This window comes from Hyperoodon ampullatus, assembly GCF_949752795.1.
Source record: "Hyperoodon ampullatus genome assembly, chromosome: 6".
Lineage (NCBI taxonomy): Eukaryota > Metazoa > Chordata > Mammalia > Artiodactyla > Ziphiidae > Hyperoodon > Hyperoodon ampullatus.
In genome coordinates, this window is record NC_136919.1 from 4319563 (window position 1) to 4347167 (window position 27605).

General features: G+C 50.2%; 1 protein-coding gene across 1 annotated transcript in view; it reads right to left on the reverse strand.

Annotated features, from left to right (window-relative positions):
* CFAP77 (cilia and flagella associated protein 77) overlaps window positions 1-27605 on the reverse strand; it is a gene marked incomplete at both ends in the record, with an annotated part of 131694 nt that overhangs the window by 37077 nt on the left and 67012 nt on the right. The window contains 2 exons of the mRNA XM_079707239.1: window positions 17002-17230; window positions 17748-17847. Coding sequence (XP_079563365.1) covers window positions 17002-17230; window positions 17748-17847 — 329 coding nt within the window. The remainder of the gene's footprint in view (window positions 1-17001; window positions 17231-17747; window positions 17848-27605) is intronic.

A 27605-nucleotide genomic window follows, 5' to 3' on the forward strand; every position in this document is an offset into this window, starting at 1 on the left:
GCCGGCGAGGCCACCACCGAGGGCTTCGACAAATTATTTGCTGATAACCTGGCAGGAACCTGTCGGAAAAGTTCCTCACCACCCTAACGTTCCCACTGACAATGAAACCATGTCAAAACTCAGTCTGGTAGAGCGGAAAATGGGGAATAAAATGAAATGCGAACAGCTCCTACTCGGGGTTGGCCTGCAAGAAACTTCACCCCAGACCAGGGGTTGATCTCCGATGAAGGTAGCTGGGGACAAGCAAGGGAAATGGAAATTATCATTTGCAAACATTAGGCTGACACTTTGTGCGTGCAGGGGGCGGCGAGGGCTGACAGCTCTGATTTGCAGAATCGGTTCCTCTCTGCCAAGGAGGGCTCTGTGGATTAGAGGGGGCCCCTTTCATGGCAAACCCACCTTCATCTTGGCTGCTCATTAAAACTTTGTGGAGCTGGAGAACTTGGCGGAAGAGAGGAAGCTGGAGGAAGCTTCTGAGGGACATTAGGTACACATTTGTTGAAAGGTGTTTGAGAAGGGAGCCTTGGGTCTGACAAACCGGATTTTAGTGCGGCTCTCCGTTCACAGCGGGCTAAAATAATTGGTCATCAGTGACTACTAATTCGGTTTAGTAGCCAGAGGCAATTTTTTTCTTCCTGGAAAATCAATGACAGCACGGAGGTCTGTTCAACGTGATTCCGCTCAAGACGGGTCCTTATTTGGCGCTTGATGCCTCTTCCAGTGGAGACAGCTATTTTGTTAAAATAAAATTAAAATCCATCTCTAATGTGCCAGCGGTCTGCTGCTCCCAGGGGGGTGGAAGAGGCCCTGGTCCCAACGCCGGCACAGCCTCGAGGGCTCAGGAGTGGACGGTGGCCTCCGGGACGGGCCGCACGTCCTCGGTTGGGTGTGAAGTTCAGAACACGCTGTAGACCGTTGGGGGGTCTGGTTTTGGAGGAGGGGAGAGGCTGGAGGACTGGGCTTCTCTGGGCTGCTCTAAATCAGAACCCAACCCACAAGGGACACCCGACAGTGGCACCATCTAAGGAGACCCAACTTCTCTTCCACCCGCTGGAGGTGTTTCTCCAAGTCAGACGCGTGCTCGGACGGCACCGAGCAGTGAGCTGCAGGGATCCAGGAGCCTCCCTTCTCTGCTCCACCTGAGGCTTCCTGAACAGGCCCATCTGTGGGCAGGTGACCTTAGTGACCATGACCGAGGACTTTGCTTGTGCCTAAAGTAGCACCACTGTTTCTTGTAATAAGTGATTCTGGCTAACATTGCCCCCAGGCTACCAAAGCCACAGCTAAAGCCTTTTTTCCTTCTTTCTTTTTTTCTTTTTTTTGCAATTGAAATTTTTATGGAGGTCACTGTAGATTCACATGCCGTTGTAAGGAATAATACGGAGAGAGGGAGGGGGAGGAAAAAAAAAGAAATACAGAGAGACCCCCATGTACCCCTTACCCCGTTTCCCCCAGTGGTGACATCTGGTAAAACTAAAGAACAAAATCAAAACCAGGATATTGATACGGAATAATCCACCCATTTTTAGATGCCACCAAAGTGACTCATACTCACTGGTGTATTTGCTTTTATGCAATTTCATCCCATGTGTAGGCCTGAAGACTCACTACCACAGTCAAGATACAAAACAGCTCCATCACCTCAAGGATGCTTCCTAACCTCACCTCCCTCCCTCCTACTCTGCACCCATGGGCCTGGGATGCTTTGTTTTCATCCTTAAAATAACCCTACCAGATAGGAGCTATTATTATGTCGTCCCCCATCTTACTGATAAAGAAACTGATTGATAAAGAACTACTGACATTGCTATTGCACTACTGATAAAAGGTTCAGTGAGACAAAATAACTGGCTCAGGGTCCATATCTGGCAATACTGCACTAATGGGGTTGCAGATAGAAGACATGCTTAGTTTGGTCTGTAGCATTTAAACATTCTTGTACACAGTATGTACATGTTTAAATCAGAAGAACTCCCATAAAAATCCCAGTGGCTGGCTTTCCTTAATGAGGCCTTAAGTCATCTGGTAACACTGGGCCCACATTCCCAACTGTCAGTAACTGTCTGGAGCTGCCACCCTTCGAGCTCGAGTTTGATGCAGTCCCCACTGCTCCCTATTGCCTCACACAGGGCTGGCTTCGCCCTTGACCTACCAGGGCTCTGCAGACATGTGATGTTGTAACCCCAGCTCCACAGCACTTAAATGACAAAATGCTCGGTATCTCTCTTCCTTCCCAAAGCCTCAAAGAACTCCTTACTGACCACTTTTTTTCTGACATAGCAGGAGATAGCATTGGTCCCACTTACAGATGGAGAAATGGAGGCCCACGGAGACGGTACATATGAGCTCCAGGTCAACACAGGAGCAGGAGTGTGCTGTGTTGAGTCTGGAGCCTTCAGGCTTCAAGGCCAGTTGTTCATCTGCTCTCTGTCTTCATCCATGCTCCCCCCAGAAAGGGGGCGTTGGGAGGGGTGGGGAGGGGTGGGAGAAGAGAGGAAACTCCCTTGGAGGAGGGAAGGGGTGATAAGGCCTGAAGGGGAAAACTAGGGCTAACTTGCCCATTGGGCCCAGGAGGCTTGGCGCCCGGGCCCCAGGACACTCCTAGGGACCCATGAAAATGCTCTAATTCCTTTTTTTTTTTTAATTTTTTATAGTGTGCTCGGGGCACACTATCACCTATTCTGCCTTTTATTAATTTTATTTCTTTATTTTTGCTGTGTTGGGTCTTCGCTTCTGTGCGAGGGCCTTCTCTAGTTGTGGCAAGCGGGGGCCACTCTTCATCGCAGTGCGCGGGCCTCTCACTGTCGCGGCCTCTCTTGTCACGGAGCACAGGCTCCAGACGCGCAGGCTCAGTAGTTGTGGCTCACGGGCCTGGTTGCTCCGCGGCATGTGGGATCCTCCCAGACCAGGGCTCAAACCCGTGTCCCCTGCATTAGCAGGCAGATTCTCAACCACTGTGCCACCAGGGAAGCCCCGCTCTAATTCCTTTTAAAATCAGAAGAAAAAAAAGAAAAAAGAATCCAGCCTGGATTATATTCATCTTTATACCAGCACAGCCATAAAATATTTTAAATTATTATTATTTTTTTCTTTTATGGAGGAAGGGGCTTATGAAGACAAGAGTGCCCGGGACCCACGGAAGTCCTGCCCTAGAGCCAGAAGACACAGGCCTCAGCCCAGATCAGAAGTTGCAGTTCATACTGTCTCTCCTCCCCTCATCCTGTTGAGGCCAGAGATTCTCAATCTTGTGGGTGAAAAAGAATCACCCAGAAACCTTATTGGAAGTATAGCTGTCTGGGTCCCACTATCAGACAGTCTGACTTGCCAGGCCTGGGCTGGGTTCCAGGCATCTGCCTTGTTCTGAGGGTGCATGCCCCGCCCCTTAGGGGATCCTGGCCACGTGGTCCCTGGCACCCTTTGGGGGTTACAGCTCTGAGCCTCTTCCTTGCAGAGGCCCCTCCAGCCTGGCGGCCACCAGCACCTCTTTATGGAGTGGGCTGGCCATCAGCTCTGGTCCCAAGGGACCCCTGGCAGCCCCTTTGTCCTCTCTGACCCCCACCGTCTTTTTCTTAATTGTCCCCCCTTGGCCTGAGAGCTTGTCTTTTCTAACTAGCCTGGAGGAAGGGATGGTAATTGAGGTGCAGCCTCTCTCCCTGGCAGGACTCTTAGAGCTAATTAGAGGAGAGGACCTCTGGGCTGGTGGTTATTTTTTAATTGTTTGTGGATCCAACATAAAAGCTAATGACAGAGGAGGGAGGCTTAGTTAGCAGCACACTCCTGACTTCTAAATTTGTCTAAGAGGTCATTTGCAATTTGTTAACATTTTTCACAAGGGTGAATTCAATTAGCAGTCCCGGCACTGGCGCCCAGCGGAGAGCGACAGGATGGGCAGTGGAGCTGGACAGGCTTTCAGGGAGCTTCTCCCAACCTTGAGTGCCTGAGCCTGAAACTTGGGAGCTCTCCCTGCACCCGCCTGGTGCATGCCCCGCTCCCAGCACAGCTGGCTGTGACTTGAGCCCCTCTGGAGAGAAAAGGCTCAACTGAGCTGAATGGATGTGACTCAGGAGGAACTATCCTCCAGACCCCTTGGGAATCTGTGTGCAGGGGGATCCTGGCATCTGGGGAAACAGGTGAGTACCAGATGGGGCATCCCCGCCAGGGCATATGAGGGTGGTAGCAAGAGCCTTGGGAGAAAGATCCAGATCCATTGGGGCATCAGCATAAACTGAGGAGGTCCCTCTTCAGCCCGGAAACTCTGCGTGTGGACCATGACCCCAAGGAATCCCGTACACGTGTGTGAGGTGTGCCGGGCGCCTCGTCATCATGGGGGAAACGAGAAGCAAGGTGGGTGTTCGGTGATGGGAGGTGGATGTGCCCAAGGTGGGTGATTTGGACAGCGGACCCAGTGACTTTTGCAGTGACTTTTGCATGCAGAGTGAAAAAGCAAGTCACCACACAAAGTGACTTAAATGGTATGAAACCACACTAAATAATATGCATTATTTAAGGACATCTAAGGGTAGAGCAAAAATGTGAACATGTGGGTGGGAAGCATGTCCGTTCCAACCTTAGGACGGTCCTCAGGGAACAGAGGGAAGGGTGTGGGGTTAGGGAGAGGTGAGAAGGGGCTTCCACCTGTGTTTGCTATATTTTATTTCTTTAATAATAATAAAAAAAGGATCAGAAGCAAAAATGGCCCAGTGGTGACATTTGTTAACTTCGAGTGGCGTGTTCATGGCAGTTAGTTATGTAGCTTCTGAACTTTTCTATTTTTTTTTTTTTTTTTTTTGGAGAGGTTCCTCATAAACACAAAAGAAAGGGTTGGCAGAAACATCTGCTTCTCAGGAAAGCATTTACACCAGCATTTACACCCATTCACATTTTGGCTGATTACAATTCTTGACTGATTGCAAAGCACTTTTATATTTTTCATAGAAACGTAATGTGTAACAAGACTCCAGGGGCAGCCATTATAAATAATAATGCTAAAGGTGGTTTTCTCAAAAGCCACTATCTAAAATGCAGGACTTTCTGACTTTCTGTTAAGATGCTTTGGTGACTGTAGTGGGGTGAGTGGTGGGTGACCTCCCCAAAAGATAGGTCCTGGTTCTAAGCCCCAGAACCCAGGAATGTGAACTTACTTAGAAAAGGAGTCTTTGCAGAGGTCATTAAGTTAAGGACCTTGAGATCAGATCATCCTGCATTCCTTGGGTGAAGCCTAACTTCAATGACAAGTGTCTCTATTTGAGACAAAAAAGAAGACACAGACACACAGAGAAGGAGGCCACGTGACCACGAGGCAGAGAATGGTGTGATGTGACCACAAGCCAAGGAACCCCAGGGGCCACCAGAAGCTGGAAGAGGTGAGGAAGGATTCTACTCTCAAGCCATTGGAGGGGGTATGGCCCTGGGACACCTCGATTTTGGACTTCTGGGCTCCACGTTATAGAGAATAAATTTCTGCTGTTTTAAGCCACCAGGTTTGTGGTAATTTGTTACAGAAGCCCGAGAATAATGATAGCTGAAGCTCAGCGCCCGATAATTCTGTGCTCAGGACACTGGTGGTCTTCAGCCTTAGAATATTGGCCGTTCCCAGCATCGGGGATGGATCGCGATCAAGCCGTCTGTTCTTTCGGATGCAGTCAGCCAACAAGCATTTATCGAGCACCTCCTACATTCCAGGTACTGGGGACAGCAGTGAGCAAAACCAGGCGTGACCCAAAGTGTCCCTGGTCCCCCTGCCCCACCCTCCTCTGCCCACCGGGATACGACATACACCGACTGTGTTGCTATTTTACCCATTTGTTGCCTGCTTTATTTTGTGTCTTACTTCCTCTCTGTATCCCAAACACCCAGCGTAGTGCCCAGCATGGGTGGGCACTAAATGAACACACAGCCTAGGACGGAGGTAACGATGTGGCCTTTGAGATCAAACCCCAGCATAACCACCTTCTGGCCACGTGATCATAGACAAGCATGTCTGGGTCTCGGTTTCCCCAGCTGTAAAATGGGGATAAGAGAGTCACTACCTGGGAATTCCCTGGAGGTCCAGTGGTTAGGGCCTGGTGTGCTCATTGCCAGGGCCTGGGTTCGATCCCTGGTCGGGGAGCTAAGATCCTGCAAGCTGTGTGGCGCGTCCAAGAAAAGAAGAGAGTCGCTATCTAAAGTGTCGCTCTGAGGGTCACATTGGAGGCTGTGTCTGGGCCCATAGGAGCTGGAGAAACAGACGCTGGTATTATTATTCATCAGAATTAGTGCAGGGCACCAGGGATTTCGGCATAAATAGCTGGCTTCTTCCGTGTGGCTTCCAAAGGGGACAGGACTGAGCCAGGCCCTGAACTGGTCCTCAGCACGACACACACATCCTATGAATTCTTTGGCTTGTGGCTCCTGCAAGGACAGGAATGATGTGCTGGGCTCGAGGCCTGGCTCTTCACACGGCCCCAGGGGTGCTGCTGGCTCCCCGCGGTGTCAGCTTGTCCGTGCCTGCGTCACGGGGACACCGCATCACGGGGACACCGTGTCACGGGAGGGGCAGACCAGCTGCACCCCAGCAACCCCTCTAATTGTGTCCAGGCTGGAGGCTGCGGAGGTGAGGACAAGGAGCCCTCAGCCGGGCCGGGCACCACGCCCCCTCCCCATGCTTCGCCCACAGACATGAGAGGGTGAGGCCCAGCTCTGGAAAAATCAAAAGCGGGAGCCAGAGCCTGTGAGATGCAACCGGGGAGGCCCCGAGGGGGAGTGGCCCGGCCTCGTTAGCGCTGACCCTGGCACTGAGCCACTCCTGATGGATGGGGTTCGGGCGGGACAGGCCCCGGGGGAGCGGCAGCCCTATCCATTATGGGCCCATCAGCTTCTCTCTGCTCCAAATGCCACGAGCCTCGGGCTGGGAATAAATCTCTGTCTGGGCCGCAGGAGAGCCGAGAAGGAAAAAGGCAAAGCATGAAAAATGTCTCCTTCCGGGCTCTGGCAACAAAGCTGCCTTGCAGGATGGAGCTTGAGCCGGAGTTTGGGGAGATGAGAGGGGGTGCAGCAGGCAGTTGGGCAGGGGTCCCAGAGAGGCTGGGCTTCCAGGAAGGTAGGAGGGAGAGGGTAGGGCCCTCAGATCACCACCTTCCTCAGCTACACCTGCCCGCCTGGGCCCCTCTTAACAGAACTCCGTCCAGGTCAGGCCCACGGAAGCAGGCTGGCTCTGAGGTGAGGGACCCCTGTCCCCTGTCGGGTCCACTGTGGGGTGTCCCAGGCCCCAGCCAGGCTGTGATGTGCCAGCCAATACCTCCACCTCCTGCAAGAAACTTTTCCTGTCCTGGAGTAAACACGCCTCCACTCACCACCCGCTAAGGGACGCGACCTCTCTCTCCATGCCTCAGCTCCTAGGGGCTGAATGGAGGTGCTGGGCTTTGGCGAAGGTTAACTGAGTTATTCTGTGGAAAGCCGGCCCCCAGTGAGTGGCTGCTGTTCACAGTTGCCATCCTGCTGTGAGGACTCCCCTCCACTCCAGGCATTCTGCCTCTGCCTCCTGGAAGAGTTAAGGCTATGGATAGGGACACTGGCTCTGGAAGGAAACGTGGCTCAAATCCTGCTGCGGCCACTGACTGGCCGTGTGGTCTTGGACAAGTGAGTCTCTGAGCCTCAGTTTCTCCATCTATAAAATGGGGATAACCATCCCTACTTGGCAAAATTGCGAGGATTTAATGTGATGATATGTCTAAAGTGCTCAGCGTTACATCCATCGGCCACTCAGTGAGGGCTCTGCAAATGTTAGCCACTGGGACTGCCCCCCAAACACACATATGCTGGTCCTTGTTTTGTTTTCTGAAGCCTCTGAGAGCAAAGCTCCTCCACTGTCCTCATAGCAGGGCCTCAGAGAGTTGAGGACCGTCTGCATCTTCTCTCATCCAGCAGGGAAAACCTCATTTCTTGCCTCGTTCTTTGTACACAGGGATCTCCCTCCCCTTGTCCCACCCACCAACCTGATGTCTCCCCTCTGGACACTCTCCTGTTTATGGGCCTTCCCCTGAATCTATGATGACCCACTTTTTTTTTTTTTTTTTTTTTTTTTTTTTGCGGTATGCGGGCCTCTCACCGCTGTGGCCTCTCCCGCTGTGGAGCACAGGCTCCGGACGCGCAGGCTCAGCAGCCATGGCTCACGGGCCCAGCTGCTCCGCGGCATGTGGGATCTTCCCGGACCGGGGCACGAACCTGTGTCCCCCGCTTCGGCAGGCGGACTCTCAACCACTGTGCCACCAGGGAAGCCCGACCCACATTTTTTAATGATGCTACAAGTGTGACCTGAGTGGCAGAATAGAATAGGCAGGTCACCTCCCTCGTCTGGACTTGCTACTACCCTCTATTAATGTGGCCAAGAAACACATTCAGTCTTTGAGGCAGCATCACTGCAATGCTGATTCACAGTATCAGTCATAGGGGAGCACAGGAGAGTCTGCTAAATGACACAGGAAGCTCTGGCTTTTCCATCTCATCTCTGGGTCTCAAATCAACTTCCTCTTCCCTTTCAATAATGTTTCAAAGCCTTAAAAGGCCCTGGACCACATTTCTCCAACAAATATTTATTGAGTGCCTACTATGTTCCAGGCTCTGATGATATAGCGGTGGACAAAACTGACAGTGTCCATGCCCTCCAGGACCTGTATACCCGGTGAAGAAGCAGAGAACTATTTAACTACAGCTGCGGTCAGCACTGGGGAGCAGATCGGTGGGGCTGGGCGTCTGGTTGCCTGGCAGGATATACCTTGCAGGTCAGCACGCAGGCTCAGGGGTCTTTGCGAGACCCACGTGCTCCCCCTTGTGGGCAGCCCGGTTTCACTCAGCTGAGCTTCAGGCCAGCAATAAACCCGGAACTGGTCTCCCCATTCAGAAACTGTCTTGGATACCTGGGACAGGTGTCTGGGAAGGGGTTTATTGTTGTTTTATAGGAGTTTGGGTGGGTGGCTTGGATTTTGGCCCTCGGCTCCAGGAGAAACAAAATAACCCAGAGTGATTGATGGGCCCATTGTAAATTTGTAAAATAAATCAGCTTGGCAGAGAGATTCAGAAAGCCTGTCAGGCAGCAAACATTTTTTTAACAGCCTGTAAAATTTCCTCCATCCTTCACATTTGTCAATGTCAGGCTGATGATGCATCTGATAGCTGGGCGAGCAGCAGCAGGGAGGGTGGGCTGGCAGCGTTCCCTAGCTTTCTTGTGTTTCTTTTTTTCCCGTGGTCTGAACGCTTTCAGTACCAGGATTGGAGGGGGTCTGGACTAGACTAATTGGTGGATGAGTTAAGTGTTCTACCCGAGTTGCTACTGGCTTCATATTCAGACTTCAGCGTGGCCATTTGCTCATGCATTCATGCAGCGGATATTTACTGAGGCCTCTTTCAGCAAAGGCACTATGGTCGGCACCAGGGATACTGGGGTTGAACCGAAGCAGGCCTGGAGCATCCAGTGTAGTGAAAGTTCCAGATGCCCCATCAAAGAGCTTGTTTATCGGGAGGTAGGTGAAGGTGAAGGGAAGTGACGTATCAAAAGGGAAGTTCATTGGGCTCTTTTGGTGCGTTCAGGTTAAGTTTAAAGCTTTAAGAAAAATCCAGACAGGATGGCCTTCACCATATATGTCCTGTCTCAGCCCCCATCTAGTGCAGGAAAAATTTGGGTAGCACCTCTACCTGTGTCACCTCCATCCTTGTGTTTGTTAGGAAGGCAGCTCAGTGCCAAGGTCACCATCACAGGTGGTTGGGCCAGACTAGTCCCCATCCCACTATAGAGCAGCCAGGGGTAAATGACGTCCCCTCCCTGACCCTCTGTCTCGTCTTCTGTAAGATGGGGACGTAAGCGTTGTACTCACTGAGCTGTTCAGTTATTTAAGGAGAGGATGCTTCTGAGGTGCTTGGCACAATGTCTGACACGTAATAATAACAATTATAATAGTTGCCGTTATTAGTTCAAACGGGGTCTACCCATTGTCCATCTGGCCCATGTCAGATACTGACATGCAGGGAGCTGTTTGCTCATTGACTGAATGATGAATCCCCCTACTAGCACCCTTGCCCTGCTTGTGGCATGATGCTCCCAGGCAGCGTGGAGGTAGAGCCCTGGACACCCAGAATCTGCCAGGAGCGCCAGCTACTGCCCAGCTCCCCCGTCCCCTGCCATCCCTGTCTCATCATCTTCGATAATGTTGGACCAATTAGGGGCAGTAACAATTAAGGTGTGCCGAGGGCACGTGAACGTTTGCAAACACTTATTAAAATGCATCAATAATTAAACCCTCTTCAATCGTTACATTTCTGGCCCCCAGACGTATCTGTGTATGGACCGGGGGTCACAGCACGCTTTGAGATCTGTGTTATGGTCTTACACGTTGGTAATGAGAATTTAAAATTCTTCCCTGACTTGGATTCTGAGATTTGACAGTGAAACGTCAGAGTGAGACTGTGCCAGCTCTTTCCAGCTACCTGATCCTAGGGGTTCGGTCTTCAAAGCCGGCCAGCTAGCCAGGGTACAAATCCAGGCCCTGCCATCGCGCAGCCTCGGGGAATGCACGCACCCTCCCTTTCCTGGCCTGTGAAGTGAGCAGAATGACACCTGCCTCATAGGATTCATTAGCCATTATATGTGCAAATGCCTGCCACGTGTAAGTTCAATTCACAGCATCTTCTGTTAGTGGTGGGCCCTACCACCATCAGAGGACAAGAAAAGAGGCGGCAGGTAGCTGAAGGGTCAGGATGACCAGTCGACACCAGCAGTGCAAACTCAGTGCCTACTGGGACCAGACGGGTCAAGAAAATGAGAGAAGCCAGGCTGGGTGGAGACTGGGATAGACAGAAGGGCACGCGTGGAATCTGCCCAAAGCGGACGCTGCTCAGCCCCACCCCCTGGTGCCAGGCAGGAGTGCAGACCCAGGTTGCCTGGGCTTCTGACTTTTTAAGAGAAGCAGGAAATCTGGGGTTTTATATGAGATCTCCTGATTTTTTTTTTAATGTGGCAACTCATTCAAACTTTTGATTTTTTAAATTACTGCCTGAGCCAAATAAACATCTCTGTGGGTTGACTTGGCCTCAGCCCTTACTTGTGATCACATGTCTACACGGGCATCCTTTTCCAGATAATTGCTTAGGTGTCCACTTCCTTTTAGCCAGAGGCTCGTGGATCGAAACGTACCTTTCTGATTTAGTGACAATCTGTAACAAATTGGTGTGGATTGGAAAGCAAATCAGCTAACTGGAAAGGAAGTAACTGAATAATCCCAAATTCAGGTTTTGACCCTACCCGGCGTTGAGGGCTTGCGTGGGCAGGCGGATGGAGGTGTGCACTGACCCTCACATCTAGCTATTTTGTCCATCGTAAAATACATAAAGGGCAAGGAGATTTGATGGTGGGGGGCCGGGGGCAGAGCTGTAGCCAGAATGTTCTCTCATACAGCAGTGACAGCCCCTCACTCAGCATCCCTAGCTTAGAGTAAGCTTCTCGTGTATTTAGTCTGAAGTGGAGCTTTATTTTTTAACGTATCTTCTGTAGTTGTGAGTGAATGGTAGTCATTTGTTTCTTGGCTTCTTTAGTTATTGGACCAAATCACCCCAACAAGTCCTCGGGTAGTCAGGTGGAATCGGGTTTGGTTTTTAACATGCTTTTAAAGTAAGGAAATAAATACAATCGAGGCTTGTAAAAGGTGATCATTAGAGAATGGGCCTTGGTCCCATAACTTTAAAGTAATAGCCCCATTATGGAGCGGGGGGGCAATGAGTTTTTAACTGTTCCTTGCACTGATGTTGTAAGGTAGAGGGGCTCTGCAGCAGGTTGGGCATTTCAGTAAAAGCTTTTCCAGCAGCCATTTAACCTCCATTTATGAAGAAATAAAGCGGAATTGATGCTGATTTGGGCCTGCTTTGGGGGATATTTTTGTTCCATAAAAGCCCTTTTGCTTGCAATTTGCTGAGCTGCCCTGTCACATCAGAAAGAGCTGCTGTTGATAAAGATAAAGCTTTATGGCCACGATATTTGCTGCTAACAGCAACCTAATGCAGCATTTTCATTTTTGTGCAATTAATGTTAACGTCTGCTACGAAAATTGTCATTAAATACCATTTTAAAATCCATTCAATTTGCATATGCAAAGCCCATTTACCATCACAGAAGATATAGCTGGCACTTCATCACGTCCTTTCCCTGAAATTGCAGCCACCCGGTTTTATAGCAATTTAAGATTTTTTTTTAGAGTTTTTTTTTCTTTTTAAACCTCCATGATCTCTATACTGACACATGCTCATTCAGACCTCAAGAATTTTATTATATTTTATTTTTATTATTATTATTATTTTTTTTGTGGTACGCGGGCCTCTCACTGTTGTGGCCTCTCCCATTGCGGAGCACAGGCTCCCGATGCGCAGGCTCAGCGGCCATGGCCCGCAGGCCCAGCTGCTCCGCAGCATGTGGGATCCTCCCGGACCGGGGCACGAACCTGTGTCCCCTGCATCGGCAGGCGGACTCTCAACCACTGCGCCACCAGGGAAGCCCTTGGAATTTTATTTTTTTTTATTATATATTTTTTATTTATTTATTTATTTATTTATTTTAGGCTGTGTTGGGTCTTCGTTGCTGTGCAGGGGCTTTCTCTAGCTGTGGAGAGCGGGGTCCACTCTTCATTGTGGTGCGCGGCCTTCTCATTGCAGTGGCTTCTCTTGTTGCAGAGCATAGGCTCTAGGCACGCAGGCTTCAGTAGTTGTGGCTCACGGGCTTAGTTGCTCCATGGCATGTGGGATCTTCCCGGACCAGGGATCGAACCCGTGCCCCCTGCATTGGCAGGCGGATTGTCAACCACTGCGCCACCAGGGAAACCCACAATTTAAGATTCTATATTGAAAGCTAGATGATAACGGATGTCCTTTCTGAGCCCAGCTGACTTAAGCTTTTCCATTGTATGTAGAATAATGCAGCCCCAGGACCAGAAACTCTGGGGGATCACGCTGTATCTCAAGCCCCAAGGAGGTGAGGTATGGAAGAAAGAGCACGGGACAGGGAGTCCACCAGCCTAGCTTGAGATCTGGCTTTTGTCTGGTCACAACTTGCTGTGTGACCTTGTGAAAATCTCTTCGCCTCTCTGAACTTCTATTTTCCTGTTTTAAAGAGGGGCTTCAAACCAAGTGATTGCTAATGTGCTATGTGTTCTAATATCTCATATTCTTAAATCTAAGTACACTAGATTAAGAATCCAGGCCAAGCTGTGCTGTGAAAAAGTTGTGTGAACTTGTGGAGGTCAATTAATCTCTCCATGACTCAGCTGGATAAGGAACCCTGCCTACTTCCTGCACAGGTTTTTTTTTTTTTTAGTTAAAAAAAATCTTTTTAACTTTTTATTGAAGTATAGTTGATTTACAATGTTGTGTTAGTTTCTGGTTCATGGCAAAGTGATTCAGTTGTACATATATACATATGTATATTCTTTTTCATATTCTTTTCCATTATGGTTTATTACAGGATATTGAATATAGTTCCCTGTATACAGTAGGGCCTTGTTGTTTATCTATTTTATATATAGTAGTTTGTATCTGCTAATCCCAAACTCCTTATTTATCCCTCCTCTACCCCCTTTCCCCTTTGCTAACCATAAATTTGTTTTCTATGTCTGTGAGCCTGTTTCTGTCTTGTAAATAAGTTCATTTGTATCCCATTTTAGATTCCACATATAAGTGATATCATATGATATTTGTCTTTCTCTGTCTGACTTGCTTCACTTTGTATGATCATCTCTAAGTTCATGCATGTCGCTGCATTTGCATTATTTCATTCTTTTTGATGGCTGAGTAGTACTGTATTCCTTTGTATACATATACATCTTTTTATTTTCTGAATTTCTTTCTTATTTGTGAATTTTATTTTATTTATTTATACAGCACGTTCTTATTAGTTATCTATTAGTTATCTTATTAGTTATCTATTTTATACATATCAGTGTATACATGTCAATCCCAATCTCTTAATTCATCCCACCCCCCAAACCCCGCTTTCCCCCCTTGGTGTCCATACATTTGTTCTCTAAATCTGTGTCTCTATTTCTGCCTTGCAAACCAGTTCATCTGTACCATATTTCTAGATTCCACATATATGCATTAATATACAATATTTGTTTTTCTCTTTCTGACTTACTTCACTCTGTATGACAGTCTCTAGATCCATCCACATCTCTACACATGACCAAATTTTGTTCCTTTTTATGGCTGAGTAATATTCCATTGTATATGTGTACCACATCTTTATCCATTCGTCTGTCCATGGACAATTAGGTTGATTCCATTTCTTGGTTATTGTAGACAGTGCTGCTATGAACATTGGGCTGCACAGGGTTTTAGTGACAATGAAATGAAATCGACGTAGAGACAGAACATGCCCTGAGAATCCCAGAATGCCAGTGACTGCCGTAATACCCTATTTACAGATGAGGAAACAGAAGCCCTGGAGGGAAAGAGAGTTGGGAACAAAGGTGGGACTAAAAGCCCGGGCGATTCCTCCTGGACACCATGCTGTCTTCAAGACACTGGTGACCAGTATGGACCAGTCTAGTGATCACACAGCTGGGACTCGGTCCCTCTGCACTCCAGGCAGTCCTGGAGAACCTTGCCTTGCCTTGAGGGATCAACTTGGGCATTATTTCAAAGGTGGGAGAAGGACAGTATACAGATGATTAGTTAACCTGGCCCAGAAGTGACTTTCCAGTGTGTCTCTAGTGCCACCTTTCAGGTTTTGAGGGCTGATGAACAGCAATGAACAAACAGCCTTCCTGGTGAGAGAGATGTGCATAGAGTTTGAGGCCAGGGAGGTGGGAAAGCTTACCAAAGGGAGGATGCTGAGCTGAGCTTTGATGAGCAAGTAGATTTTACCAGGTAGGATGCTGAGAAAGGCAGAGGGAAAAGCATACAAAGGTATGGTGGCATACACTGTGGGAAACACCGTGGCAGTTCCTCAAAAAAATAAACATAGAATTGCCATGCAATCCAGCAATTACCCTTGTGGGTATATACCCAAAAGAATTGAAAGCAGGGACTCAGGCAGATAGTGTACACCCATGTTCATAGCAGCATTATTTTCAATAGCCAAAAAGTGGAAATAATCCAAGTGTCCATCAAGGGATGAATAGATAAACAAAACGTGATATATACACACCATGGACTATTATTCAGCCTTAAAAAGAAGGGAATTCTGATCCATACTATCAGGACAGCATGGATGTATCTTGAGTACATTATGCTAAGTGAAATAAGCCCGATATAAAAGGACAAATACTGTATAATTCCACTTATATGAGGTCCCTAGAGTAGTTGAATTAATACAGAAAGAAAGTAGAGGGTGGTTACCAAGAGCTGAGTGGGTGCGAAATAGAGGGTTACTGTTTAATGGGTACACGGTTTCAGTTTAGGATGAAGAAAAAGTTCTAGCGACGGATGGTGGTGACAGTGTGCCGCAATCTGAATGTACTTAATGCCCTTGAACTGTACACCTAAAACTGGTAAATCTTATGTGTGTGTGTGTGTGTATATATATATATATATATATATATATATTTTTTTTTTTTTTTTTTGCGGTACGTGGGCCTCTCACTGCTGTGGCCTCTCCCATTGCGGAGCACAGGCTCCGGACGCACAGGCTCAGCAGCCACGGCTCACGGGCCCAGCCGCTCCGCGGCATGTGGGATCTTCCCGGACCGGGGCACGAACCCGTGTCCCCTGCATCGGCAGGCGGACTCTCAACCACTGCGTCACCAGGGAAGCCCAATCTTATGTATATTTAACCACAGTAAAAAATGATTAGAAAAAATGAAATAAGAAATAAAGGAAGCCCCACCTCCCCCCAAAAAGCTGAGTAGCACAGCCAAAGGAAGGCACCCATCCCGGAACAGTGGGTTGTGGTGGGAAAGGACTGGAGATAGACCTATGGCCTTGCATGTGGGCAGAGCAGGGCAGTGCCACACAGATGGACCAAGATACAGGCTTAGTCTCAGGTGTCACAGATGGGACTTGGGGCAACTGGAGGCCCCAGGCCATTCACTGCTGGCTGAGAGCACTGCTATTTATTTGTACAATGCAATATACAAATATTGGTTATTTTTGTAATGCTTGTGTTGTGACATAATATGGGTTGGGAAGCCCCGTTGTACTGGACATTTGCTGGTTTTGCCTCTGCTATCGTGTTTTATTCTTCTCCTTCTGGGTCAGAACCTCTATTTCTGCATCTTTTCCACCATCAGCCCCTGTAGATCATGGGGACTGATTCCAACCACGCCCCCTCCAAGGAGGGGCAAGGGATCAGGCCTGGCCAATCAGAGCACCAGAATCCCCCGGCCTCAGTAATTGGTGCAGAGGCAAAAGTGTAACCCAGGCCTGGCCAATCAGTGTAGGTCACAATTTCTACTCACTCCTTCGGTTGGTTCAGGGATAAGCACGATACTGAAGTTGGACCAAAGAATCTTAATCTCAAGGCTTTTGTAGTTCCTACACCACTCCCACTGGGGTCACTAAAAGAATAGGATGTAAGAATGGAACTGATTCTGGCCATTTTGCCACATGAGGAAGAAGCCTGTCGGAGAATGGAGCCAAAACTGGGAAGCACAGCCAAGTCATGGAGAGACATACCCAATGCTGGTGACATTGCCTGATTGCCTAGATCCAGCTATGCCTGAAGCTCTACCTTTTCAATCATGTGAGCCAATACATTCCCCTTAAAAAAAATCAAAGTCGTTTGAGTTGAGACTTGATTACATGCAACCACATTCTACTTTTATAGAATGTCATGCATTCCAGAGTTGGGACATGGGTCACATGTCTGCCTCTGAACCAATCACTTTGGCCGTGGTTTGTGAGATACGCTGATTGGCCAGGCCTGGATCACTCGCCCTTCCCTGGAGTCCAGAGTCATGCTCCCACATTGTTCCCTAATTCAGTCACCACTGAGCACCCCCCTCACCACCACGGGTGCCAGCCATCTGGCACGGGTGCCAGCCATCTTACCGTGACCGGATCCCGTACGTCATATTTGGAGGGAGAGAGGGCGGTTCCTTCTTGAGGCGCCGGTCATCCTGGTCACTGATGCGGATGTCATTGAGCTGACGGTAATGGAAATTCTCCCGGGCAGTTACCAGGCCAGCTTTCACTGCCCTACGGTTCATGGCGATATAATCCCGGCTCAGCTCATGGGGGCAGGTAGGCTGCTGTTTAAATACATTCCAGTGTCCAATGGCTGAGGGCAGGGAGAGACAAAGCCATGGCGTGGAGATCAGTCTGGGAAGTAAAGCAATCTGTGGCATCTGACGGAGAAGAAATTGGGGCACGAATACCTTCTCATTAACCTGCAGCCCGTTGGGTGGCAGCCCTGCTTGGCCCCCTGAAAGGGTGGGGTCAGGATTCCCAGAGATTCTAGACGGTGCCTGAGCATCCTTCATGGAGCTGGGTTTGCCTGACCTTGACCTCGTTTGGGAGATCAGGGGGTTGCTCACGAGCCTGTCTATGCTTGCAGCTCAAGAGGCACAGAGCACAGACAGTCTTGCCTGGGGACAAGGTTCCACACTGTCTGGGGCCCTTGCTATTTCCCTGACACCTTAGACCCGGACCCTTCGTGGTCGTGTCCTTCTCGGCTAAGCAAACTGTGGTTTCCGCCAGAATGGTGCCGCAGGGCAGGCACCTTGACTCTTTTCCTGGAGGAAGTAGCCTAGGTAGAGAGTTCAAGTCCCTTTGGGCTCCAGAGGAAGCTTGCTCACCTTCAGGGACCCCTCCATCCTGCCCCCGGATGTAGAGTCCATAATTAAAATTAATTCCAGGCAGACTGCAGCTTCTTTCCCGGGGCTTCCCAAGTTCAGCCTGTTGGGGGAAGGACAGAGAGCAAAGGTGAGGAGTGGAACCTCAGACCAACAGTATTACACTAAATTCAGTGACAGGGAGTCATCGGGTGCTTGCTTTACCCCAGGCCCTGTGGGCGACCTCAGGGCTCCTAGGGTGTGGAACACGAGCCCTCCCTGAGATGAGCGCTAACTGCTGTTGGCCGTTGAGACACACCTTGGGGAAGCCTGCCTGCTGTGCCACTGCTCAGGGGCGGGTGAGGGCAGCGGAGTCAGGAGGACCCTCGTGGCGGGGGGTGGTCTGGACCAAGGCCTCGAGGGAGGAAGTGCATTTGTGCGGCAGGAGGGAGGGGCGGCGCGGTCCCCCCACTAAGCAGCCGTATTCGGGGACCAGCGCAGGTCTGGCAACCTAGAGCTGGAAATGATGTATCTTGCAGATGGACGGAAAGACCTGGTTCACGGGGACTCACCTGGGGCCGCCCTTGAGGGAGGGGGCGTCTTTCCTCCCTAACCCTTCATTTCTACTGGGGATGGCTCAGATCACCGTCACAGGAGCTGCCTCCTTGGATGTCACCTGAGGGTGGGGATACGGTGACAAGGCCCACTGTCCCCCTCCTGGCGGCTGGACCGCCATTCTCACTCTTTGGGTCTCTGGTCAACTCCTTAACCCTCCAGAAGGGGTTTGTAGGGCTGAAATTGCTCTATTATCATTTCCCCCATTGTACAGGTGGGGAAGCTGAGACCCAGAGTGGCGGGGTCACGATCCACGGCTCCTAAAGGGTGGGGCTGGATGTCAAATGCAGTTGTGTTTGGCTTCGGGGTGAAGCTCTTAAGCATGATGCTGCACTGACTCTCTTTAGACTAGCAGCTCCCTGAGCTCAGAGGTCCTGTCCTGTACGGTGCTTAGATCATAGCTCTTCATCAGTGGACACCTGCTGAGGTCTGTGTTCCAGACACAACACTGGCTTCTTCATATGCCTCTCTTACTTAGACCTCACAGCTGCCCTGTGAGGCAGCCCATCACTGTCCCCATGTCTCAGATGGGAAAGCTGAGGCACAGAGAGGTCAAGACAGGTTGCACGAGGCCACACGGGACAAGAAGTGGCAGAGCTGAGATCTGAACCCGGGCTGTGTCTCCAGCCCACATTCAAATCCTCCTGCTAAAGAGATACCAAGCAGGTGTGTGACGCTCCCGGTGCCATCAGGCCCCTGGGGACCATGGACCTTACTGAGCTGGGTGGGTGCACCTGCTCCTCCCACCCCCACGGGCCCCAGGCAGTGGGCTCCCAGTTGCAGGGTGTTACATCTCCCAGGACATTCCTGGCTCTGGCCTCACCAAAGCCCGTCCAGAGAGTCTGGTGGCTCTGGGCTCACCCTTTCTCCTTTTCCCATCAATCTCTCTCCCCTTTTCTCTGGCTCCCAGAGACCTGGGTGCATAGAGGTGGATGATGTGGGACCACCCATAATGGCTCATCACTGTCTTGGAGGAAACCCCTCCCTTGGGCTGGCAATCTGGGCCCTGCACCCTCCAACCCCATCCACCTCTGCAGCTTTGCCTTCCTGGATACTCCACATGGTCCTGAGATTTAGGCACAATAGACCACTCCCCACCCGTGAAGGGTCTGCCGGAGTCCCAGCCTCATTTGCTCCTGGCCTGCCCTCCCCTTTCTGGTTCTTATTCTTCAAGCTCTCTGGACCCCTCGGGCTCACTGTGGCCTCTCCCTCATCTGAGTCTGGTAACACTTACTATCCATTCTATTCATTTGGGGCTTAGAACTGAAATGACCTTCTCAGTTTCCAGGAATGCACATGCCGGGCCAGCCTGCCTGGAATATAATATCCTACACAGCCTTCTAATGGCTTCTATTGACTTCTTTTTCCTGGTGGCACATAACAGGTGTTCTATAAATGCCTGAGATTAAAAACCACTTCCTTTGGGAAGCCCTCCCAGGTTGCCCTCAGTGCAGGCAAACTTCCTTGTCTATGGCACCATAGGGCCCTGAGCTCCACCTTTAGGGCACTTTCAAAATTACACAGTAGAACCTGCTTCAGCAGGGACTGGCCGTTACAAAACGGTGCTCAGTGAAGAGGCCAGTCACAAAGGACCACATAGTGTATGATTTCATTTACAAGAAATGTCCCGAATAGGCAAATCCATAGAAACAGAAAATGGATTAGTGGTTGCCCGTGGCTGAGATGGAGAGGGGAATGGAATGATTGAGGGGTGGTGGTTAAGGGGTATAAGGCTGCTCTGGGGGGTAATGAAAATGTTCTAAAATTGATTGTGGTGCTGGTTGCACAATCCTGTGTATATGCTGAAAGCCATTGGATCATATACTTTAAATGGGTGAATTGTATAGTATGTGAATTATATCTCACTAAAGCCATTAAAGATTACAAAGTAGTGTAATTAAGTCATTAATTGTGTGATGATCAGTTTAATGTCTGTCTCCCTCGGTAGACTGTCTGCTAAGTCTTTCTTTCCTTCTTCCTTTCTTCCTTTTTCCCTTCCTTCCTTCCTTCCTTCCTTTTAAGGTTAATTATTGCTATTTTTTTAATAAATTTGTTTATTTTATTTATTTTTATTTTTGGCTGCATTGGGTCTTTGTTGCTGTGTGCGGACTTTCTCTGGTTGCAGCGAGCAGGGGCTACTCTTTGTTGTGGTGTGCGGGCTTCTCATCGCGGTGGCTTCTCTTGTTGCGGACATGGGCTCTAGGCGCACAGGCTTCAGTAGTTGTGGCTCGCGGGCTCTAGAAAGCAGGCTCAGTAGTTGTGGCGCACGGGCTTAGCTGCTCCGTGGCATGTGGGATCTTCCTCGACCAGGGCTCGAACCCGTGTCCACTGCATTGGCAGGCGGATTCTTAACCACTGTGCCACCAGGGAAGCCCATAAGGTTAATTATTTTTATTTTTATTTTTTTTTATTTATTTTTTATTTTGCATTACGTGGCCTTCTCACTGCTGTGGCCTCTCCCGTTGCGGAGCACAGGCTCTGGACATGCAGGCCCAGCAGCCATGGCTCACGGGCCTAGCCGCTCCGCGGCATGTGGGATCTTCCCAGACCGGGGCACGAACCCGTGTCCCCTGCATCGGCAGGCGGACTCTCAACCACCGCGCCACCAGGGAAGCCCAAGGTTAATTATTTTTAAAATAGACTTTAGGGCTTCCCTGGTGGCGCAGTGGTTGAGAGTCTGCCTGCCGATGCAGGGGACATGGGTTCGAGCCCTGGTCTGGGAAGATCCCACATGCCACGGAGCAACTGGGCCCGTGAGCCACAACTGCTGAGCCTGCGTGTCTGGAGCCTGTGCTCCTCAACAAGAGAGGCCACGACAGTGAGAAGCCCGCGCACCGCAATGAGGAGTGGCCCCCACTCGCCGCAACTAGAGAAAGCCCTCGCACAGAAACGAAGACCCAACACAGCCAAAAATATAAATAAATAAATAAATAAATAAATAAAATAGACTCTATTTTTAGAGCAATGTAAAGTTCACTGCAAAATTGAGCAGACGGTACAGAGATTCCCCACCTGCCACATAGCTTTTATTCTCACCCCTCTTTTTCAAAGAGATCAGCAGAGAACAGATGCTGGTAAACAGGGGCTGAATGAGTGAATGAATGAAGGAACTGCCGCCTTGGAGACTCTGGCAGTTCTTTCCTACACACGGCCTCATCCTTTTCTCCCTCTTCCTTCTCATCTCAAATCCCAGGCCTTTACCTCCCTCGAGAGCTGAGAGTTCTGAGTTTCAGGTGGGGGCCCTGGCTGGGTGGTTTGTTTGGATTTCCTTCTGTGTGATTCACTCTGAGCTGCAGACAAAGCCCTGGCTCCTCATTTGTTTAGGAAAATGATCTGGCCTCTCCGGTGAGGTGACAGCAAGGGAAGTTAATTAAAATGTGACTTCTCCGGGACAGGCCCCACCTCCCTCTGGCAGGTGCAGGTGGGCAGAAGTCCAGCTGGCAGAGGAACGACAGACAGACTCAGCGGCTACCACTGGGCGGGGCCTGGCAGTGAAGGAGGCACGGAAGTAGGCGGGTGCCTCAATCTCCACAGTTTTTAGTGAGGGTTGCCTAGGAAGCAACGACAGCCAGAAATACTGAAGCCTTGGGCTGCAAAGGTCATCCCAATGGGAAAGTTGCTCATTCGTTCACTGCGTATTCTGTATCTCCTCTGCACTAAGCTCCGTGCCAGGAGTTCTAAGGTGAACAAAGCAGACACATACTGCCCCCTGCCCTTATGAAATTCCTTATCTTGCTAAAAGGACAAATTGAACAAGTAATGACAACCAAGGCCACCAGAGGGTTTGATAGGGGAGCACAGACTGCCTCTAGCTCTAAAAATGTGTGAGTCTATAGAATGAGAGAAGGTATTTGCAATACACATATCTGACAAAAGGTTGTTATTCATCATATATAAAGAGCTGCTACAAATCAATAAGAAAAACGCAGATGATCCTATAGAAAGACGAGCAAAAGACTTGAATAGGCACTTTATTAAGGGGATGTCCAAGTGGCCAGGACCCATATGTCAAGGTGCTCAACCTCTGAGAAGTACAAAATAAAAAACCCGATGATATTGGTAAAGACATGAACCGGAACACTCAAGCTCTTGGTGGGAATGTAAATTGGTACAACCACTGCAGAAAACGGTTTGGCAGTATCTATGAAAGCTAAACATACGCTTACTGATGACCCAACAATTCCCTCCTGGACACCCAACAGAAATGAGTGCCCAAGTCCATCCAAAGAGATGTCTGAGAATGCTCGTAGCAGCTCAGTTTGTGATAGCCAAGCGCCGGAAACTACCCAAAGGGCCATCCCAGGTGGATAAAAAAAAAAATGGTGACATATTCATTCAATAGAACACTCTATAGCGGTGGTTCTCAACTGGGGGCAATTGTGCCCCCACCCCCCCGAGGAAATTTGCCCGTGTCTGGAGACGTTTTTTGTTGTCACAACTAGGAGGCAGTACTACCCTCCCTCCAGTGGGTGGAAGCCAGGGATGCTGGGAAACATCCCACAATGCGCAAGACAGGCCCCACTGCCAACAACAAAGAGTCATCTGGCCCCAAATGACAATAGGTTAGGAACTGCCCGATGGCACCGGGAACGAGAGAACAGCTTTACACAGCCACCCAGGTGGCTCTCACACAAATGTGAGACAGAAGGAGCTGGACACACGAGGCAGGCACTGCTCTATGCAAATGAAGTTCAAACACAGCATGACTGACGTCTGGTTTCAGAAGTCGGGAGGGTGGGTACCATGGGGGTGGGGACGGTGGCTGCAAGCAGCACAAGGAGTCTTTGGGGGCACTGGTCCTGTTTCCCGACCTGATGTGGGTGCCCCTCACACCCTGCGGTCCTGCCCCCCCACCGCCCTCCCTCAGAGCGCATCCGTCTGCAAGGCGGTCACATGTCACAAGAGTGGTGGGGTCCTGATATTACCGTCGTGCTTGAAATTCCACCCTTGGCAGTTTCATCCTTTAGGTTTGGGCCGTGTGTCTCAGAGTCCCTGCGTTAACATGTGAACGCCCTAGAGGAGCAGTGTATTCACCCATTACCAGCTCAGCTGCCCAACGAGATGGGCCGACTGGCCCCGCCCTGGTGCCACCACCACCGACCACGGCAACACCACAATCATGGCGACCGTGGGCCAGCCTCCACGGGGGCGCTTCACTGCCCCCCAGGGCACCACTAACGCGTAAAGCAGCCCTGGAAACTACACGGGTTTTCGGGTGGGAAAGGGAGGTCCAGACAACTGTAGGGGCTTGTTTGGCCAAAGCCTCCCAGCTAATGAGTGGCCAAGGGTGGATTTGAACCCACATCTGACTCCACGCAGTTTTCACCGCCTCTTGGCACTTAGCAGCAGCTGCCCGGGACTCTCCATTGTTTTGTCCTGTGCGCGGATCTTAGCTCTGCAGACTGGATTTTGCTCACGCAGGACAGGTGCATCTGACTTGTTCACTCGGCGCCCTCCACACCCACAGAGGACATAAGCAGCCTTCTGCCCAGGACAACCCCAGTGACAGGCTGCTGTTTGACGTACAGACTGTGCGTTATGGGAAGAGCCATCATTTCAGGGACCTGGACATGGGACAGCTGAGTCATGCCTGGGTCAGGGCTGGAAAGGAGAGAAGATCCAGATCTTGGATTGGCATTTTGGGGAGAGCCACCCTGAAGAAGATTCCAGTGGGACAGCCAGGCGTGCTGAGGGTTCTCCCAGGGGCTCCCTGGAAGCAGCAAAGAGGATCCAGCCAGAGGTGGGAGGGCCGGCACCGACCCTGGGCTTCCCTCCCCAGCTTGTCCAGAGGGGCCTTCTAGAAGCCTACAGAGAATAGCTGCCTGACAGAGGAAACTACAGGTCTCTGGGCACCTCAGGGGACCAGCTGAGGACTGATAAACAGGTGCTCAGAGGAGCTTCTGACCCTGAACTTCTAGATGCAGGCAAACTGGCTGTGAAACTGATGAGATGTGACTACAAATCTCAGCTTTGATTGGCCACCCGAGTCCCCCAGGCAGCCTGCCCTTCCAGCCCAGAATAGGATGAGCGATGGCTCTCAGCTGGAATGTCCAAAGTTCCTGGGGCAGATGGCACAGTTGTGGGGCCATGTGAAGGCTGAGAGCACCCTCCCTGCCCAGGGATCCCTGGGAACCACCTTCTTCTCTTTACTACAGAAGTAAAGAAAGAAACGAGGAAGAGAGTGAACATTAATTGGGCACCTCCTACGTGCAAGGCTCACGTTATGCCCCATGACCTCATTTAGCAAACACTTTTATTGAACACTTACTGTGTCCTGAGAGCTTTTCATGCTTCACCCCGAACTCTGCCAACCTCACTGGGAGGCTGTTTTCCCATTTGACAGTTGGGAAAACTGAAACTTAAAGAGGTTCACACTTGCCCAAAGGCACCCAGGTAGTAAATGGAAGAGCTGGCGTTAAACCCAGCCCTCTGACCTCATAGCTCTGTGCTCACCTACAGTGGCCCCTCACAACATCTCTATAACGGAGGCCACGTGGTCACCACGAGACAGAGGGGGAAACTGAGTCTCAGAAAGGGATGGGATGGTGGACCCTTTCAGCCCCCAAATGCAAGCCCTCCCTGTATTTCTCGTTTCTTATGGCTGAATTCTAAGACATCTCGTGCACAATCCTCAAGGTCTTTTCAGAGGCATACCTCAGCTTTGCACAAAGGGGAATTGTGAAATATTGGAAGCTGTTCAAATCTGGCCTACTAACTGGAATCCCTTGTTGTGGAGGTGTTAGAATCAAGAGGCCAATGCAGGAGAAAAACCCCAGCTCTGAGTCTGGCCACCCCGCCCTTCTCAGCTGCTTTCAGACTGTGCCTTTTTCTGAGTTTCCTCTGTCACAAAGTGGCTTGGCTAGAATACAGCTCTGGGTGACAGCTGTCCCCATCAGCAGACAGCTTCATTAAACCTCATTAAGATGTCATCCCTCGCTGCCTTATTTCCCGTCTCTCAGCTCTAATTAAAACCATCTCGCTCCCTGTCCCAGGGGGTCCTGGGATTCTCTGGGCTCCTCTGCACGGCAGCTCCCTCCACCATCCAACATCGAGGAACAAGGCTTGGAAACCTGCAGTGGGAACTGGGCCGGGCAGGCAGCCCCTGGCCCAGAAGTCCTCTTGGAGCAGCCCGTCACCAGCATCAGGACCGCTGGGGCTTTCCAGAGGCAAGTACCAGTGGCGTTTCCCACTAAAGTCACCTGAGACCCAGGAAGGAGGACCCCTATCCCCAGAGTCGCGCCAGAGCCCATTTTCCTGGGACAACTTCAAAACAAGTGACCCAACCTTGCAAATCCAATCTAATGATTTCCCACCTCATATACTTTTTTTTTTTTTCTTGCGGTACGTGGGCCTTTCACTGTTGTGGCCTCTCCCATTGCGGAGCACAGGCTCCGGACGCGCAGGCTCAGCGGCCATGGCTCACGGGCCCAGCCGCTCCGCGGCATGTGGGATCCTCCCGGACCGGGGCACGAACCCGTGTCCCCTGCATCGGCAGGCGGACTCTCAACCACTGCGCCACCAGGGAAGCCCCCACCTCATATACTTTTAAAAAGTCTTAACTTGCCCCCATTTCCCACCAAAGAGGTGAAGATGGGTGAAATTAACTGGCTTGGTTTCTTGGACAGTCTGAACTGGATCTCACTCTGGACAAGCGAGCTGGTGGTCATTTCCAAGATGGGTTTTAGATCTGTCTGGGAGCTTGATGCCTGGGCTCTAGACCAATCTTAGGTGTTCACGTATGAGGACTAAGCCCCATAAAGGAAGCACTCCCACCTCCTGGCAGCCACAGAAGAGTGTAGCTCAGTTAACCCTCTCGTCCAGAGTCTAAACTAAACGTATGTTTGCTCGACAGTTGAGAAGCCTCCACTCACTTTCCCACATCCTATTAAAGCGCAGTTCCATGAAATCCCACAGTTATTGCCTGGAAGTTATTAAATAAATATCTGTATACGACTCTGCCCACGCACGCACATGCACACATGTCCCATCTCGCTCATGGAGGGGGAGTTCATTATTATAAAACAACTTAAGACCCTCGAATGAAAAGCACAATATAAATGCAAATTGTGATCATGATTAGCATAGAGGATATTTATTTATTTCCATAATGAGAACGTCAGATAAACAATCATGTGAAATAAGGTGCATTATGCATCAAAGGACTCCGGCGTCGTCTCAGAAGCCGGATTCTTTGAACGATGTGCATTGTGTGAGTGGCAGTTGAACATCGCATAATGATACTGAAAAACCACACACCAGAAGACCACATCCATATATGATCAAAGGCATATAAAATAACGTTAAGTGAAAAAAAAATCAGCAGGATTCAAAAATTTACATACGCTATTGTTACAACCATGTAGAAAAAGTTCATTGAAAAAATACTGGAAGGAAACATAACAACGTAAGTGACTGTGTGAGGATATGTCCTTAGAGGTGCAGCCTTTGGACAGGGGAAGGGGTGGGGGTGGGGGTGATGGGTACTGAGATTTTACTTTTCTAATTAAAAAAGTCAAAAGGCAGAGTTAAAGCCAAAGTTTCTATTTCCTATACTTCTGCCAAGGGTCAAAGTTAAGGTTCTTCTCCTACGTCATCAAGTTTATAATGGGGGCTTGAGCTGGCTGCCGCTGGGTCAGGGGAGGAAAGGGAGGGGAGGGGAGAGCCGCAGGTCCAGCAGGAGGATACGGGAAACTAGCAGGTTAATGTCACGGAGCTGAGACCTCACTCGCCACTTCCTGTGTGACCTTGGGCAAGTCACTTGAATTGTCTGGTTCCCTTTCCTCACCTGTAAAACCTCCCCAGGCCAAGGATTGGAGCCCAGTATCCAGTGGCCTCTGTTACTGCTGTCATTGTCGGTATTACTAGAGCAGCTCACCAGCTCAGGACAAGGGGAGCCCCAGGCAGTGCAGACACCTCTCCAGACACCCACTGCGCCTGCCCGGCACAGCACTAGGCCGGCCCCTGCCTGGTCCCCACGACCCAGGGCTGCCTGTGTTTTGCCACCTGCCTGGCTTTTCCGTCCTCCCCGGGGCAGCCCTGGCTCCCTCGGTGCTGCCAGAACCGTTACTGCAGCTGATGTATGGCCCTTGCCGCGTGAGGCAGTCACGGTGACAGGGCCCCGGCGTTCTCTCCCCTCCCCCTTGACAGCTTGAAACCCGCTCCTTCATTTGCATTTACATGATCTCGCTGCGCAGCTTATGAGATCGAGAGATTTATTTGCTACTTAGCTTGATGTTTGATTACACTCCGAGAAGGCAGCGAGCAGCA